The sequence below is a fragment of the Heterodontus francisci genome, chromosome 24 (genome assembly GCF_036365525.1).
Source record: "Heterodontus francisci isolate sHetFra1 chromosome 24, sHetFra1.hap1, whole genome shotgun sequence".
Classification (NCBI taxonomy): Eukaryota; Metazoa; Chordata; class Chondrichthyes; order Heterodontiformes; family Heterodontidae; genus Heterodontus; species Heterodontus francisci.
In genome coordinates this window covers 68,454,328-68,470,142 of record NC_090394.1, presented here as the reverse complement: position 1 = coordinate 68,470,142, position 15,815 = coordinate 68,454,328, and the positions used below count along the sequence as shown (strand labels likewise).

The 15,815-nt window shown below is 42.6% G+C and overlaps 1 protein-coding gene across 7 annotated transcripts in view; it reads right to left on the bottom strand.

Annotated features, from left to right (window-relative positions):
• Window positions 1–15,815, bottom strand: part of cacna1ha (calcium channel, voltage-dependent, T type, alpha 1H subunit a) — a 538,349-nt gene that overhangs the window by 244,303 nt on the left and 278,231 nt on the right. For all 7 annotated transcript variants that reach the window (XM_068056489.1, XM_068056490.1, XM_068056488.1 and 4 more), the window contains one exon: window positions 9,898–10,207. In XM_068056489.1, the coding sequence (XP_067912590.1) occupies window positions 9,898–10,207 (310 nt within the window). The remainder of the gene's footprint in view (window positions 1–9,897; window positions 10,208–15,815) is intronic.

The following is a 15,815-nucleotide window of genomic DNA, read 5'->3' as shown; positions in this document are numbered from 1 at the left end:
GGTGGTCAGTGGTTTGAGAAGCAGCGCCTGGAGTGGCTATAAAGGCCAATTCTAGAGTGACAGGCTCTTCCACAGGTGCTGCAGAGAAATTTGTTTGTCGGGGCTTTTACACAGTTGGCTCTCCCCTTGCGCCTCTGTCTTTTTTCCTGCCAACTGCTAAGTCTCTTCGACTCGCCACACTTTAGCCCCGTCTTTATGGCTGCCCGCCATTTCAGGATCTCCCAAAACACAGGAGGCAACAGGAACCATTCTGGATGTAGAAATTCTTCAGAGACTGGAGGCAATAGGAATGTGCCACCATTCAAAGGCAGGATTTCTTTTCAAGAGATGTAGGATTCCTTTACAGAGACAGTTAATACTTTTCTGGGTCTTCCTCTCTTGCTCCAGGCAGGTCAAAGCAAGATTTCAAATGCCTGCTCTTTATCCAACTCACTGGTTTTTAAATGTGTCCAAAGTGAAAAAAACTTTCCTGAGCTAATCACATGACCAGAGTGTCTCCTCTGTCACTCACAGGAGGTCAAAATCCCTTTGTTTCCTTGAAACTGCTTGTTTCTCCTATTTTTGCATGCAAAGTCAACATCCAAAATTTCCAGCTATTGGCAGGTGTCCAAGTCTACTGAAAATCCTTTTTTCACTTTTTTGAACCACACAGAAGTCTAAGATTTTAGTACAAAAACAAAACCTTTTGTAGGATTTGCCTGCTAAAATGCTCTGGCACCTCCCAAATATCTGGGGAAGACTGGAAGATTATTGCCCTTCCACTATCTCCACTCCTACTTCCTTTAGCAATCTGGGATGCAAGCCAATCGGATCTGGTGACTTATCCATTCTAAGGATAGTTGGCCTTTCCAGGACATCCTTCCTATCAATTTTCACCCATCCATAACCTCTACCATCTCCTCTTCTACTGATATTTTGTTTCATCATTTTCTCTATCTCCCTCATCATCCGAGGAGCCCTGGCTTTGGTTCCCTTACTTTTTGCCCTTGTTGGAATGTACCTAGCCTGTAGCTGAAATATCCCCTCCTTCAAGATCATAAATTTTTCCATTACTGTTTCTCCTGTCAATCTTTGGTTCCATTTTACCTGGCTAGATCCCCTCTCATCCCATTGAAATTAGCCCTCTTCCAATCATGAAGTTCCACTTCAGATTGTTCCTTGCTTTTCTCCTTTACTAATCTAGACTGTATAACATCATTTGATCTATAATTAAATTACATATCATAGTACTTCATGTTGATGGAAAAATGTATTACCGGAAATACAGCATTAGATTTTTAAAAATTTGTTTTGTAGTATGTAAGCATCGCTGACAGGGCCAGCATTTGTTGCCCATCACTAATTGCCCTCAGGAAGGTGGTGGTGAGCTTCCTTCTTTATCTTCTGCAGTCCATCTGGTACTGGTACAGGCACACCCACAATGCTGTTAGGGAGGGAGTTCCAGGATTTTGATCCAGCGATAGTGAAGGAACGGAGATATATTTCCAAGTCAGGATTGTTTGTGGCTTGAAGGGGAACTTGCAGATGGTGGCTCAAATGCAGGTGGCACAGTGGACTGTTCCAAAATGAAGGCATCATAACTGCTGCCAGGATACTGGGCATGATTTGCTAGGCATGATCACACATTAGCTGGACTTTGAGGGAGTGGAATTCTTTTTGGTTCCAGTGCAGGGCAGAGTAGACTTGTGGTGCCTGCAAAGTGATGTGCATGCACCATAGGGAAGCCTGCAATCCGAGCAAAGCTGCTTGCACACTCCATCTGCCTCCCTCTGGCAAGCGAGAATGAAATGTAGTTAGCACCCAGTGGACTGAATCGTGTGGGCCCCCTCGGAATGGGAACAGAGGCAGGGGCCCATAAAATTGCACTGGAAAGTGGGAAGTGGAGTGCCCATCGCCTTCCCAATACCTTCCTATTTAGTCTGGGGAAGGCCAAGGAAGGTCATCCCGCCCCAAGCCAAATGAGGCCCTTATGTGGCCCATTAATGGACACTTAAGGGCTGCTTCCCGCTTCCGCCTCAATTCAATCGAAGGCGGAGGGGCTGAATGCCTTGCGGAGACCCCACCAGGGTTGGTGGGGGGGGTTTGGGGGCAATTCAGGGCCCCTGCAGAGCCAACCCCTGCCCCATCAAAGACTCTCTCACCCACCCTTACTAACCCCACCACCCGCTCCCCCCCCACCCCATCCCATTACCAGGGCCTGCCTGACTGGCCCCGGCAACACCAACCACCTTTTCCCAGGATCTCCGACATCTTTGGCACAGTGGACCTCCTGCAGTACCAGCAGTGGCCACCACTCTCTGATTGGACGGCAGATCTGGAGGCGTGCACTCATCCCTTAAAGGGACAACATCCCTGATAGCAAGCAGTTAATTGGCTGCCCACTGTTAAATGGCTTTAGGAATCTGATGGAGGGCCAAGGTGGAGTCTCCCCCTGCCTTCCAGAGCACTGCCGGGACCCCCATTATCACAACAAAATTAAGCCCTTTGAATAGAGTGCCTCAGCGACCTTCCTTACACAACAAATTTGAGATGCTGCAAATATCTTCAGCACCATTGTGGAAGGACCTAGGCACATAAAAATTCATCGCCATAGTCATCTCACCAGCTACTGACAATACGGGTCTCCTCCTGCTCTGAGGTTACAGTTGTGGCTGCAATAGATGGCAGATTTCAGTGAGGACAGCCTTACTGAAACACAGACGTCTGACACACTTTCCTTGCTGAGGTTCAGGTAGAGAATTGCTCCCTCATGACTATGGGGCAATATCCCCTCCTGTTCAGAGCCCTTCTCCCAGTTCACCCCCCTCACCCCTTCCAGCAGCTTGTCCTGTTCCGTGAGGCCTCTGTTCATTCTCCAGGTCATGCTCTATTCTAAGGGGAATGCCATCTAATGCACCCATGTCTGGAAGCAGCTAGATTGCGAAGAAGCCTTGGAGTCAGCAAAATTCCTTCACCACCATTCCCTGCAGCCTTTCACAAAGTAAACAACGATAGAAAGTACCAACTCTTGTAAAGTTGTACTAACAGCCAGAAGAAACCTTTAAGTTCAGATGATCCCTTTAAAGAGCACTGCTGGGGGTCTTTCTTGCTGCTGAAAAAAGAGAGGGCATTAGCTGGTGTGTTGAGCTCCAAAATGGCACAGTTGGTGTTAAAACCAGTGTTGCATGCTGATTGATGTCACACTCTGCCTGCTCTGCATACTTCCACAAGCTGTTCACTGCACACCTATGCTAACGCCCTCACTAATATAGTGTCCAGAATGATTCACTCCAAAAGTTTGTGTGCACACCATGGGAGCCATTTTGGAGCTCTGCAGGCTCTTGTAGCACCCAAGAAATGGGTGCTAACAAGCCCAACTTCTCAGCCATTGGTAGAGTTTGAAATGTCCTCTATTAACAAACAGAGATATCCAACCAGGATAATAAAACTGTTGATGCTCGGATGACATTTTGTCCTCCTTTGACCACTGTGAATATTTGAGAAATATTACATTAAAAAAAATCAGTGTAACACAGTCAACTGGAGTGAAAGTGGAGTATCTTGTGGGAGTCCAGAGTTCAAATACCAGCATTGTAGCATTTATTAGGACTTTTTATTATGTGGGGTGAATCAACTCAATCCCTGAGGTACAAAAACGAACAAGACAAATCTAGATGCACTGAAATTTAACAAGTCACAGCGTGCACAGTTCTTTCAAACTTGAAAGTTCTTGACATTTCTGCATACCATTATTCCATTGAATGGAGCTCTGTCACCTTCAAAGGAAATAAAGAAACTTTCCAATGAGTTCAGGGATCAATTAAGAATAAACAATCCACATTTATGTTTCTTATTAACATGTATAACTACAAATGTTTTTTTTATTCATTCATTCATGGGATTTGGGCATCGCTGGCGAGGCCAGCATTTATTACCCATCCCTAATTGCCCTTGAGAAGGTGGTGGTGAGCCGCCTTCTTGAACGCTGCAGTCCATGTGGGGTAGGTATACCCACAGTGCTGTTAGGAAGGGAGTTCCAGGATTTTGACCCAGCGACAGTGGCCATATAGTTCTAAGTCAGGATGGTGTGTGACTTGGAGGGGAACTTGCAGGTGGTGGTGTTCCCATGTATTTGCTTCCCTTGTCCTTCTAGTTGGTAGAGGTCGTGGGTTTAGAAGGTGCTGTCAAAAGAGCCTTGGTGCGTTGCTGCAGTGCATCTTGTAGATGGTACACACTGCTGTCACTGTGCGTCAGTGGTGGAGGGAGTGAATGTTTGTGGATGGGGTGCCATTCAAGCGAGCTGCTTTGCCCTGGATGATGTCGAGTTTCTTGAGTGTTGTTGGAGCTGCACCCATCCAGGAAAGTGGAGAGTATTCCATCACACTCCTGACTTGTGCCTTGTAGATAGTGGACAGGCTTTGGGGAGTCAGGAGGTGAGTTACTCGCTTCAGGATTCTTAGCCTCTGGCCTGCTCTTGTAGCCATGGTATTTATATGGCTACTCCAGCTCAGTTTCTGGTCAATGGTAGCGCCTAGGATGTTGATAGTGGGGGATTCAGTGATGGTAATGCCATTGAATGTCAAGGGGAGATGGTTAGATTCTCTCTTGTTGGAGATGGTCATTGCCTGTCACATGTGTGGCGCAAATGTTACTTGCCGCTTATCAGCCCAAGTCTATATATTGTCCAGGTCTTGCTGCATTTCTACACGGACTGCTTCAGTATCTGAGGAGTCGCAAGTGGTGCTGAACATTGTGCAATCATCCATGAACATCCCCACATCTGACCATATGATGGAAGGAAGGTCATTGATGAAGCAGCTGAAGATGGTTGGGCCTAGGACACTAGGAACTCCTGCAGTGATGTCCTGGAGCTCAGATGATTGACCTCCAACAACCACAACTATCTTCCTTTGCGCTAGGTATGACTCCAACCAGCGGAGAATTTTCACCCTAATTCCCATTGACTTCAGTTTTGCTAGGGCTCCTTGATGCCATACTCGGTCAAATGCTGCCTTGATGTCAAGGGCAGTCACTCTCACCTCACGAGTTCAGCTCTTTTGTCCATGTTTGAACCAAGGCTGTAATGCAGTCAGGAGCCGAGTGGCCCTGGCGGAACCCAAACTGAGCGTCACGGGACACGTTATTGCTAAGCAAGTGCCGCTTGCTGGCACTGTTGATGACACCTTCCATCACTTTACTGATGATTTAAGAGTAGGCTGATGGGGCGGTAATTGGCCGGGTTGGACCTGTCCTGCATTTTGTGTACAGGACATACCTGGGCAATTTTCCACATTGCAGGGTAGATGCCAGTGTTGTAGCTGTACTGGAACAGCTTGGCTAGGGGTACGGCAAGTTCTGGAGCCAAGGTCTTCAGTACTATTGCCCATAGCCTTTGCATTATCCAGTGTCTTCAGTCGTTTCTTGATATCATGCAGAGTGAATCGAATTGGCTGAAGTCTGGCATCTGTGATGCTGGGGACATCAGGAGGAGGCCGAGATGGATCATCAACTCGGCACTTCTGGCTGAAGGTTGTTGCAAATGCTTCAGCCTTATCTTTTGCACTGATGTGCTGGGCTCCCCCATCATTGAGGATGGGGATATTTGTGGAGCCACCTCCTCCTTTTAGTTGTTTAATTGTCCACCACCACTCATGGCTAGATGTGGCAAGACTGCAGAGCTTAGATCTAATCCGTTGGTTATGGGATCGCTTAGCTCTGTCTATCGCATGCTGCTTACACAGTTTGGCATGCAGATAATTTAGAAATTATTCGAAATCTGTTTATAATGATTCCCTTGTTGTTGACAATTGAAATGAGAATGTAAACAGCAAAGTATATATGCAGGCTACATTTATAAAATTGCTCAGCTAACGTATCTTTATCACATATCATATCATCCAGTTCCCATGAAAGGTCACCAACCCAAAATGTTAATTCTGTTTTTCTCTCCACTGATGCGGCCAGACCTGCTGAGTATTTCCAGCATTTTCTGTTTTTATATCTTTATTGCTTTCATTTTAGTAAATGTTAGATCTCAGTAGAAAAGACAGCTTGTTATGGAGAATGGAATAATTTTCCAGATTTTCTCCCATTGTTTGCATCAAGTACTCCTCCTGTGGGCAAAATACCAGTTACACATATAATAAGGCTTCTTCCAATCTGCCCTAACAAATGTGCCATACTTCCAAGACTCACCCCCATTGCCATTTCTTATATTAGCCCAACTGGCCTCTCAGAGAGATTGGTTGTTTAGTGCCAAGAGTCTCAAATTATGATGGCTTTGTTCTATGAATTTCTGGAAACGAGTTTCAAATGGGCCAAACTCACTTAATGCTGACAGCAGAGGGGGTCGGGGAGGGCGATTCACTCAGTTTGGGACGTTGAGAATTAGTCCCAAAAAAAAAGAGAAAATTTGGACTATTTTCCTTCAATAAAAAAAGTTTCAGATAGATTTTGGAACTGACTGGTTTATCTAGTTACCAAAATAACTGCATCTTCAGTCAGAAACAACCACTGTCCCAATACTATTCTCCAGGCGTTTGTTGCTATTTTCCCTTTTGTGTATCCCCATTGTCAGCTTTCGCATTTCCACTCTGCTCTCATAAGCTGTAGGCCTATGGCAGTTAATAGGACTGACGTGGAGACTCGAAAAGCTGTGAACTCTTTATCAGAGAAACTCCGAGACATGTCCAGAACAGAAACGGTTTCAGAGAGAGTTGAAAGACGCTTACAAAGAAATTGAAATAAAGTTTTGTCTCATTCAGGAAAAGAGATTCTTCAGAAAGTTAAACAGTCCTCCCCCAGGCCAGTTTCCAGTTTTTCTCTTTGCTCTCCTCTCCTCCAAGCCAAGGTGGAGTAGTGTTTGCCGATTCATCTGTCACTCCAGCTCAGAATCAACAAAGATCAGCCAAAGGAAGCAGCCTATTTCCAACATTATTCAATGCTGCCATTCAAAACCAAGTCTTTTGAGGTGGAAGTTAAACACTAGAGTTAATTGGCTATATTGTGTCTAATTATTTTAATCATTTCATTGATGGTCAGCACAGCCTGTAGCATCACTGGATCTGCTTTTCTCTGTGCAACTATCCTAGTCATACTGAACATACTTAAAAGAACAAAACCTCTACCTCAATAGTGAGTAGTACATAATTCAGAAACATGTTGCTGTTATCTTTTAAAGATTATGAAGCAGAGGTTAATTTCAATAGTTTTATACAGTATAAAAATGTGTACAGCTATGCAAAAGGAAAACCTAAGAGAAAGTGGGAACAAACCAAACTTTGATGAAATCTTACAAAGTATTGTAAAATAATAAAAATATATGTAGTATTCATTTTTTTTGGAGCATCAATAAGTTTCATATTTTTGTCAGGCCACTCCCTATCATGCACCATTCTCTGGATAGCAAGATAAGACAGTGAGGCTCTCTAGTCAAGCATTAGGGGATATACAGTGACCTGGTATAAGAGAGGAAGGAGCAGCGGGACCCTAGGGAAGCCTTGCGAAAAGGTGCCCCGAACACCCAAAAAGCCACAAACGGCTCCTCGGCCGCAACTTCAAAGCGCCCGCGGGAGATGGCTCGGAGAGCATCTGCAGCGCACTGTCGGCAATGCTGGTACCGGCGCCCGAGGATGTCGCTCACCTCCCGAAGGACGCGGACGAGATTTCCAGGCGTCGATGGTGGGAACTGAGGAAATGGCTTATTACCTGCACCCCCTTTCCCTCCCCCCCTTTACACCCCCTTCCCCTCCCTTCCCCTCCCCCCCCTTCCCAGCTCCACCCTCTCAGCTCACCCCCCCCCCACGCACCATCTTCCCCCTGCACCCCCTTCCCCTGCACCACCCCACCCCCTTACAGCCCCCTTCCCAGCTCCCCCTCGCACCCCCCTTCCCTCCACCCCTCCCCTTCGCACCCCCTCCTCCCACCGGCATCATCCTACACCTGTGTAGGGGCCCTAACAACCCCACTGCCTTGTGGGCATCTCGGGAGAGACCAAGGCTGAGGGAGTAAACCCTAACAGAGAATCCGGAGCGGAACCCCGTAGGCGGTCATGTGTCACCTTTGGCATGTTTCCGGCAGTTCCTGCAGCCATACCGGTGCCAAATGTCGTGCTCTGCACTCCTTTGGACCCCACCAGAAAGGCCGAGATGGGGGTTTTGACGATTGGGCAACTCTCAACCTCCATACATTCACCCAGGCATGCGCCATGGAGAGGTCATTCCATAGTCGTCTCACAGCGACCGAAACAACACGGAAGACAGCAGTTACGGGTTATAAGTCCAGCCAAAGGCAGGAAAAAGACAGAAGCGCAAGGAGAGAACCAACTGTTTAACAGCCCCAACAACCAATTTTTTCTGCAGCACCTGTGGAAGAGTCTGTCACTTGAGAATTGGCCTTTATAGCCACACCAGGCGTGCAAACTACTGACCACCTCCAGGCGCTTACCCATTGTCTCTCAAGACAAGGAGGCCAAAGAAGAAGAAGGGTATAGCTCGCCATCTAATTTTAACTTCAACTCCCTGCAACTGACCTTCACCTCCCACCAATGGCATGGGTCAAGAGTAGGAGTTCATCATGTGCCCCAGTTCAACCTGCATCCGATCACTGTATGCCAAAGCCTCGTGCAATATCATAAACATTGTCACTGTAACATCAGATATATTTACCAATCCTTGCACAAGTCTTTTCCTTACTATCGGTGAGGAAGACTGAGATAAACTTTAAGGGGATTTAAACAGACTGGTGGAATGGGTGAACATGTGGCAGATGAAATTTAATGCAGAGGAGTGTGAAATTATACCTTTTGCGAGGAAGAGCGAGGAAAGGCAATATAAAATAAAGGATATAATTCTAAAGGAGGTGCAGGAGCAGCAGAATCTGTGGGGTATGTGTACACAAATCGATGAAGATGGCAGCACAGGTTGAGAAAGCAGTAAATAAAGCATACGAGTTCCTGGGCTTTATAAATAGAAGCACGGAGTACAAAAGCAAGCAAGCTAGTGAACCTTTATAAAATGCTGGTTTGGCCTCAACTGGAGTAGCGTGTCCATTTCTGGGCACTACACTTTAGAAAGGATGTGAAGGCATTGGAGAGGTTGCAGAAAAGATTTATGAGAATGGTTTCGAGATGAGGGACTTTAGTTATGTGAATAAACTGGAGAAGTTGGGCCTGTTCACCTTAGAGAAGGGAAGGTTGAGAGCAGATTTGATAGAGGTACTCAAAATCATGAGGGATCTGAACAGAGTAGATAGGGAGAAACTGTTCCCATTGGTGGAAATGCCGAGAACCAGAAGACACCAATTTAAAGTGATTGGCAAAAGAACAAGAGGCAATATGAGAAAAAACTTTTCTTTAAATGCAGTGACTGGTTAGGATATGGAATGCACTGGCTGACAGTGTGGTGGAGGCAGATTCAATTGTGGCTTTCATAAGGAAATTAGATAATTATCTGAAGTGAAAATAGTTGCAGGGCTATGGGGAAAAAGCCAAGGAATGTGACTAGCTGAGTTATTTTCAGAGAGAGCTGGCATGGATACAATGGGCTGAGTGGCCTTCTTCTGTGCTGTAACCATTCTATGATTCTTATCATAATACTATGTCATTCACAGCCTCAATGAATAATGTCAAGAGCAGAAATTCACAAGCAATCTCTCAAGATTAGCCAAATTTGTTTTGGATCTACTAAAACAGAATTATTCACAAGCGCACTATTGACATTACTATATTATAATGGAAAATAAATATTAATCTTTCTTTCTTCATCACAACTATAGTAATATTACAAAGACATTCTTAAATTATAGAACTTAGATGAATAGCTCAAAGACACTGATTTAAATTGGAATAATAACTTATTTATATAATGCCAGAATAAAAGGAAAAGAAAACAAAAAAATATTAATGATTTGGTACCTTACCTGAAAAATAGCAATCCAGGCATATCCTATATTATCAAAATTAATGGCACCCTTATGTGGGTTTATGTCTCCGGTTCTGCACACATTGTAATATTGATTCCAGTTTATGCAGCCACTTGTGTTGTTCATTTCCAGGCTATACTTTGGGTGATTGTAAGAATCTAAGCTAAGAAAACATTCAGCTCCATTTTCCTTCAAATTTGGAAGGTCCTGACATTTCTGCATGCCATTGTCCCGTGGCAGCGAGCAAATAAATGGAGTCTCATCTCCTTCAATCTGGTAATATAGAGGTAAAGAAACATTGTAATACCTAAGAAATAAAATGAGAGGGAATTAGTCAGTATTCATTCTCTTCAATTGTTTATTCACACTATTATATCAGTTAATTCAGATCAGAAAGAAATATAATTCATGACGCAAATGAATCTATGGCAACATCCCTTATTGGCAAAGTGCACATCATAAAGTGGATGCTCAGTATTGCAGCTCAATTTCGTCCATAGTGACGCACATTAGAGCAAGTGAAATTACATTTTTTAAAAACTGGTTCTTGTGCTCAAAGATTATTAGTATCACTGCTGGAGTTTTATTTTATTATTCTTCATGATGTGGACATCACTGGCAGAGTTGGCATTTATTATCCATCTCTTGTTGCCCTCAAGGAGGGCCACCTCCTTGAACCATTACAGTTCATGTGGTGAATGTGCTCCCACAGTGCTGTTAGGGAGGGAATTCCAGGATTGTAATCCAGCAACAATGGAGTAAGTGATAAATGCCCAATGATGAGGGATTTGGAGGGGAATAGTTTTCGAAAGCACTGATGCCGCTGCACTTATAAGTCATGTGGAAGTCATGTGTTTGGAAGGACATATTTTTAATGTTTGGACCCATTGTTAGGATTGGTATAACCTCATTTACGTAATAAGATAGAAGTTGTTCTACAGTAATATACATATTCTATACTTTGGCACACTTCCGAAACAGTGTGCAATTTCTATTTCCCACATCAGACTTGATTTGAGGCTTCTCTAAACATGACTTCATTCAATTTCATGCTATTTTTTGAGAAATGAAAAATCACGTTTGTGCTATAGATTTGTATCCATTCCATATAGGGTAAAAATATTAAAAGTCCTAAATTGAAGGAGTTTAATCATAGGGCCATACAGCACAGAAGAAATGGTATTCAGCCTAGCGTGCCCTCTTTGAAAGAGCTATCCTATTCACCCCACTCTCCTGCTCTGTCCCCATAGCACTGCAAATATTTCCTTTCAAGTATGTAGCCAGAAAAGGATGAAAAAAATTCTATCCCACCTCAGTGCTAGGTTCTTGGGTCCCATAGGTAACTGGAAAGTGCTTTAATTTATAGCCCAATCTGATCTCCAATTTAATCCAGGGCTTGAAAAGGTTGTCTGCCCCAAGATAAATTACCGTTTAGAGCACTGTCACATTCAGTTTCAATCTCCCAATTCTTCAGTGAAATAATAAGCGTATAATAAATTGTTTTTTTTAAATTTCCCTATTCACTCTTTTGTTTCTATAAATGTTTTATTTTGCAATCGCCAATTTTCTTTCCTGAAAGCATTGACTCCTTGCGGGGGTATGGTTTCATAGGCAACAAGTGTAAGCTATTTGACCATTTGACCATGGAGACCAATCACCTGATGTCCACAAACACACAATTTCAGCAGGGGTTACTGATAATAATCAGGAGTGAAAACCTTGGACAATTTTCTTTGAGGCAAACCGCAACACCCCTCCCGCCACTTTATCTAAGTAATGAATAGCACAGGCTAAGGATCAAATCTTCGATTATCTTTAAATTGCTCCCATCACCTTGTACAATATGTTACAAAGCATTTCTACTTCACTCAGAATATATTATAGGAATATGCATGCACCATTTGCTCTTCTTGGTATTTTGTTACAGCCCAGCAGGATGTTTCTGAAAAATACCATTCAATAGGAAAAGTGACAGAAAATGTTTACTTCAAAGAAAGTCAATTTCAAAAGCTGTGAGGAACATAATGTGTACTTGCTGTTTTCTGCTCTAATTTACTTCCATCTCCATCTGAAGGCATACAGTTCCACGCCCACTATGCACATTGTCCACATGGCCCCTGTGAGAGCCTAGAATTTCAGCAGGCTATTTGACTGTGGGTGCGTGGGGCAGAGAGCAATGAGCCTTCTGTCCTTGGTATGTGTTAAAACCATTATTAACACACATACTTATTACAGGAAGTAATTAGATCTTGTTCAGGAATGGAACCCTTGATTTTTAATTCCTCAACTTGGAGGTGCTGAAACCTAATTTAGTGATCCGACTGCTATTCTAGCAAAATCTAGAATCTAGAAATTATACACAGGAATTTCCTGATCCATAAGGTACAACTATTCCCTGGAAAACTAACTGAGCCATTGGGCCATACTGAGCTTAACATATTTGTGCCTGCTTTTCTAGACTGTCTATTTAATACAGTTTTTACTGTATGCAACTGTGGTGTTAGTGTCATTGTTAACCATAATGGCTTATTCCACACAACCCATTCAATGGAGGACAACATGCATTATCAAATCATTCACTAGTTGCAGCTTTAAACTGGATAAGAACGTCAAATACAACCATATTTATGGCTGGATGATAAGATTCTCTCTTCTTCCAGGCATGGCTTGCCCTTAGCTTCTGGACTCTGCACCTATTACCTTAATACTGTAACTGAATTTGGGTTATTTTCATACAACTTTTTCCATAGAACCTCACTCTCAATATTTCCGATAAGCTTCCCATAGCTAAGGCATCTCTGTTGGTTGTTAAAAGTAAATCAAAAACATTATACAGTATCTCTTTAATTTTAATGCATATAAAATGAATGTGGTTTGTGGAAATATGATGTGCTACAGTCAGGATTTCCTTGACCAAGAGTTTGCCAGGTTGACTGACTCCTGGATTTGTTCACATGCTACATATATATGACTAGGGTCATTAAAATCCATTTTTACTAAATTCCACCAACAAATCTCAGGAATTTTTTCAGATGGTGAATCAGTAAAAAATTGATATTCCCTCAAATTTGAGAAAACGTCAACATTTTCCATTATTTCCTTTTTTATTTGTGCACACTTCACATCTGTGCCATCAGCAAGCTCACAGATATGTATATGTCATGCTGGTGTCAGTGATGCAACGCACGCGCATCTATGAATCTAAATTTCAGTAGTTAGATAAATAAAGGCTGTACATTTGTTTCTTTGTTTCAAGGGGTCTGGATCTTCTTTAGGTACAATGTGGATTATTACAGGAATGGAATAATTTTTATACTCCAACAAAATGTTAAATCTTTCATTCATAGTCAGCTATAGAGCAAGGACTGCACTGCTCAGTTAACTCACTGACAGTCCCTTTAAAGATGAAGGTCTTTAATCAAAGACTGACTTAGGTCACACACCAAAGTATTGCAAAGCAAAAGCAAGATCACAACTACTGCTTTGAAAATGATCTCCAATGATTTCCCATTATAGCAGCAGATAAATGGCTAGAGACACAATAAATATGTTTTAAACTTGTCATTGAGGAAAAAAAGTGCTATCTAGAGGGTCTAAGTGAGAGTTTGATGGTGAGTCCCTGATCTGTCTATGCTCAGTTTGGCTATTTTATTGAATTAATTCCATGAAAATACAAATGTAAACAGGCAGATTTGCCATTGCTTCTTGAAGAATTGCCCCTTATGCTAGGATGGAACATGGCCATTAAAATCCCATAGTACTTGGTATACCAATTTAACTTAAAATACTGACTTTGTGTCTGGCTCACTTGGTAGCACTCTCGCCTCTGAAACACAACGTTCCAGGTTCAAGTTCCACACCAGGGCTTGAGCACAAAAGTCAAGACTGTCACTCCAGTGCATTACTGAGGGAGTGCTACAGTTTCGGAGGTCCCGTTTTTCAGATGAGACATTAAACCAAGGTCCCATTTACCTGTTCAGGTGGACGTTAAAGATTCCATGGCACTATTTCAAATAACAGGAGGGGAGTTCTCCCTGGTGTCCTGGCCAATATTTATCCCTCAATCAACATCACAAAAACAGATTATCCAGTTATTATCACATTGCTGTTTCTTGGAGTTTGCTGTGTGCAAATTGGCTGCTGTCTTTCCTACATTACAACAGTGACTACACTTCAAAAGTACTTAATTGGCTATGAAGCACTTTGAGACATCCAGTGGTCATGAAAAGCCCTATATAAATGTAAGTTTTTTTTATGAAGCAATAATTAAAACAGAAGTCTGCTAGTGTGCTGGAGCATATTCTAGCCAGCATGTTTCAGTGGGAATTAGCATAAAGTAAGGTCAATGTTCTTTATGTACATGCTCCTTCCACTTCTCAGGAAAATTGGTTCTTATGTTATATGAATAATGTATTTTCCAAGTTTGTACATGAAAGAGAGATTAAGTATTATGCAAAGACTGTTACCATCCGCTAACATTTCTACACAGTGTAAAGCAGCACAATTGCCTGGGGTACTAATTATCTGCTCTAACGACACAGCTACTACAGAATATGGAACACTCTCAAGACTAGGTAGGGCATCATTATAGCTTGTCTAGGTTTGAAGAAGTCTTAAACACAGCCCTATGATTAGAAATACCACGCAATCATTAAAATGCCATTTTCTGCTCACAAAAAAAACTAAAATAAAAAGCAAAATGTATGAACTTCCTTATTAGAAGTTTTCTTTTAAGGTTCCGTGACAGTTTCCATAAAGCATGTAGCTGAAATCTGTGCAATTACTTGCCAGTATATACAAACTGGCAGATAACAAAGAAAATTGCCAACAATAGCTCCTGCAAGAAGCACGTCAGTTTATAATCTTGTGTATCATCCCTTTTGAAGGTATATCGATGATGCGAAATTACAATAAACCAAGTTACATTATGCTTTTCCTTGATGTTGCAAGGCACTAATACCATTTTGAAGGTGTCAGCCATTACCAGGAAAAACAACAGGAGTTAAAAATTGAATGGAAAACACACATTACAGGGTCATTTCCCAATATTACTCTCCCAATGCAGAGTCTTAACCATTGGAAGAGCATATCAGAAATTTGGGAGCAGTTTTGTATGTTTGCCTGATCTTCAATGTAAATAGCCGGAAAATGACGTACAGCATATATGCCTGAATTTCTTGAGCACTTATCCAGGATATACAATTAACAGCAACTTGCATTTATAAAGCCCCTTTACATCCCAAAGCACTTCACAGGTGAGTTATCAAACAAAATTTGACAGTCATATAAGGAGATATTAGAACAGATGACCAAAGGTTTGGTCCAAGTGGTAGGTTTTAAAGAGCATCTTCAAGGAGCAAAGGGAGGTACAGAGGAGAGGTTTAGGGAGAGAATTCCAGAGCTTAGGGCTTAGGCAACTGAAGGCACAGACGTGAATGGTGGAGCAATTAAAATTGGCATTTTGATTTGGATTGGAGAATTGGAGGAGTGCAGATATCTAGAGTTCAAGGAGATTACAGAGATAGGGAGGGGTGAGGCCATGGCGGGTATGAAAACAAGGATGAGAATTTTAAAATCGAGGCATTGCTTAACCAATGTAGGTCAGCGAACACAGGGGTGATGGGTGAATGGGGCTTGGTGCAAGTTAGGACACAAGCAGCAGAGTTTTGGATGATCTCATAGAGAGTGGAAGATTAGATGGAAAAAAAAATCAATATATTTAGAGAAACCAAGACTGCTGAAAGGGGCACCATTATCCCCAAAATGTGCTGGTCAAACCTTTTTGGGAGAGAAATTCAATCGTATAGCGTCGCTAGACTTAGATGATTTCCCAGGGTTAGGCAATGCTGTGGGCCACAACCTGTGTGGTTTTCTTCATTGATATTATTGAAAAAAGCCATGCAGGTAGCAGCTTA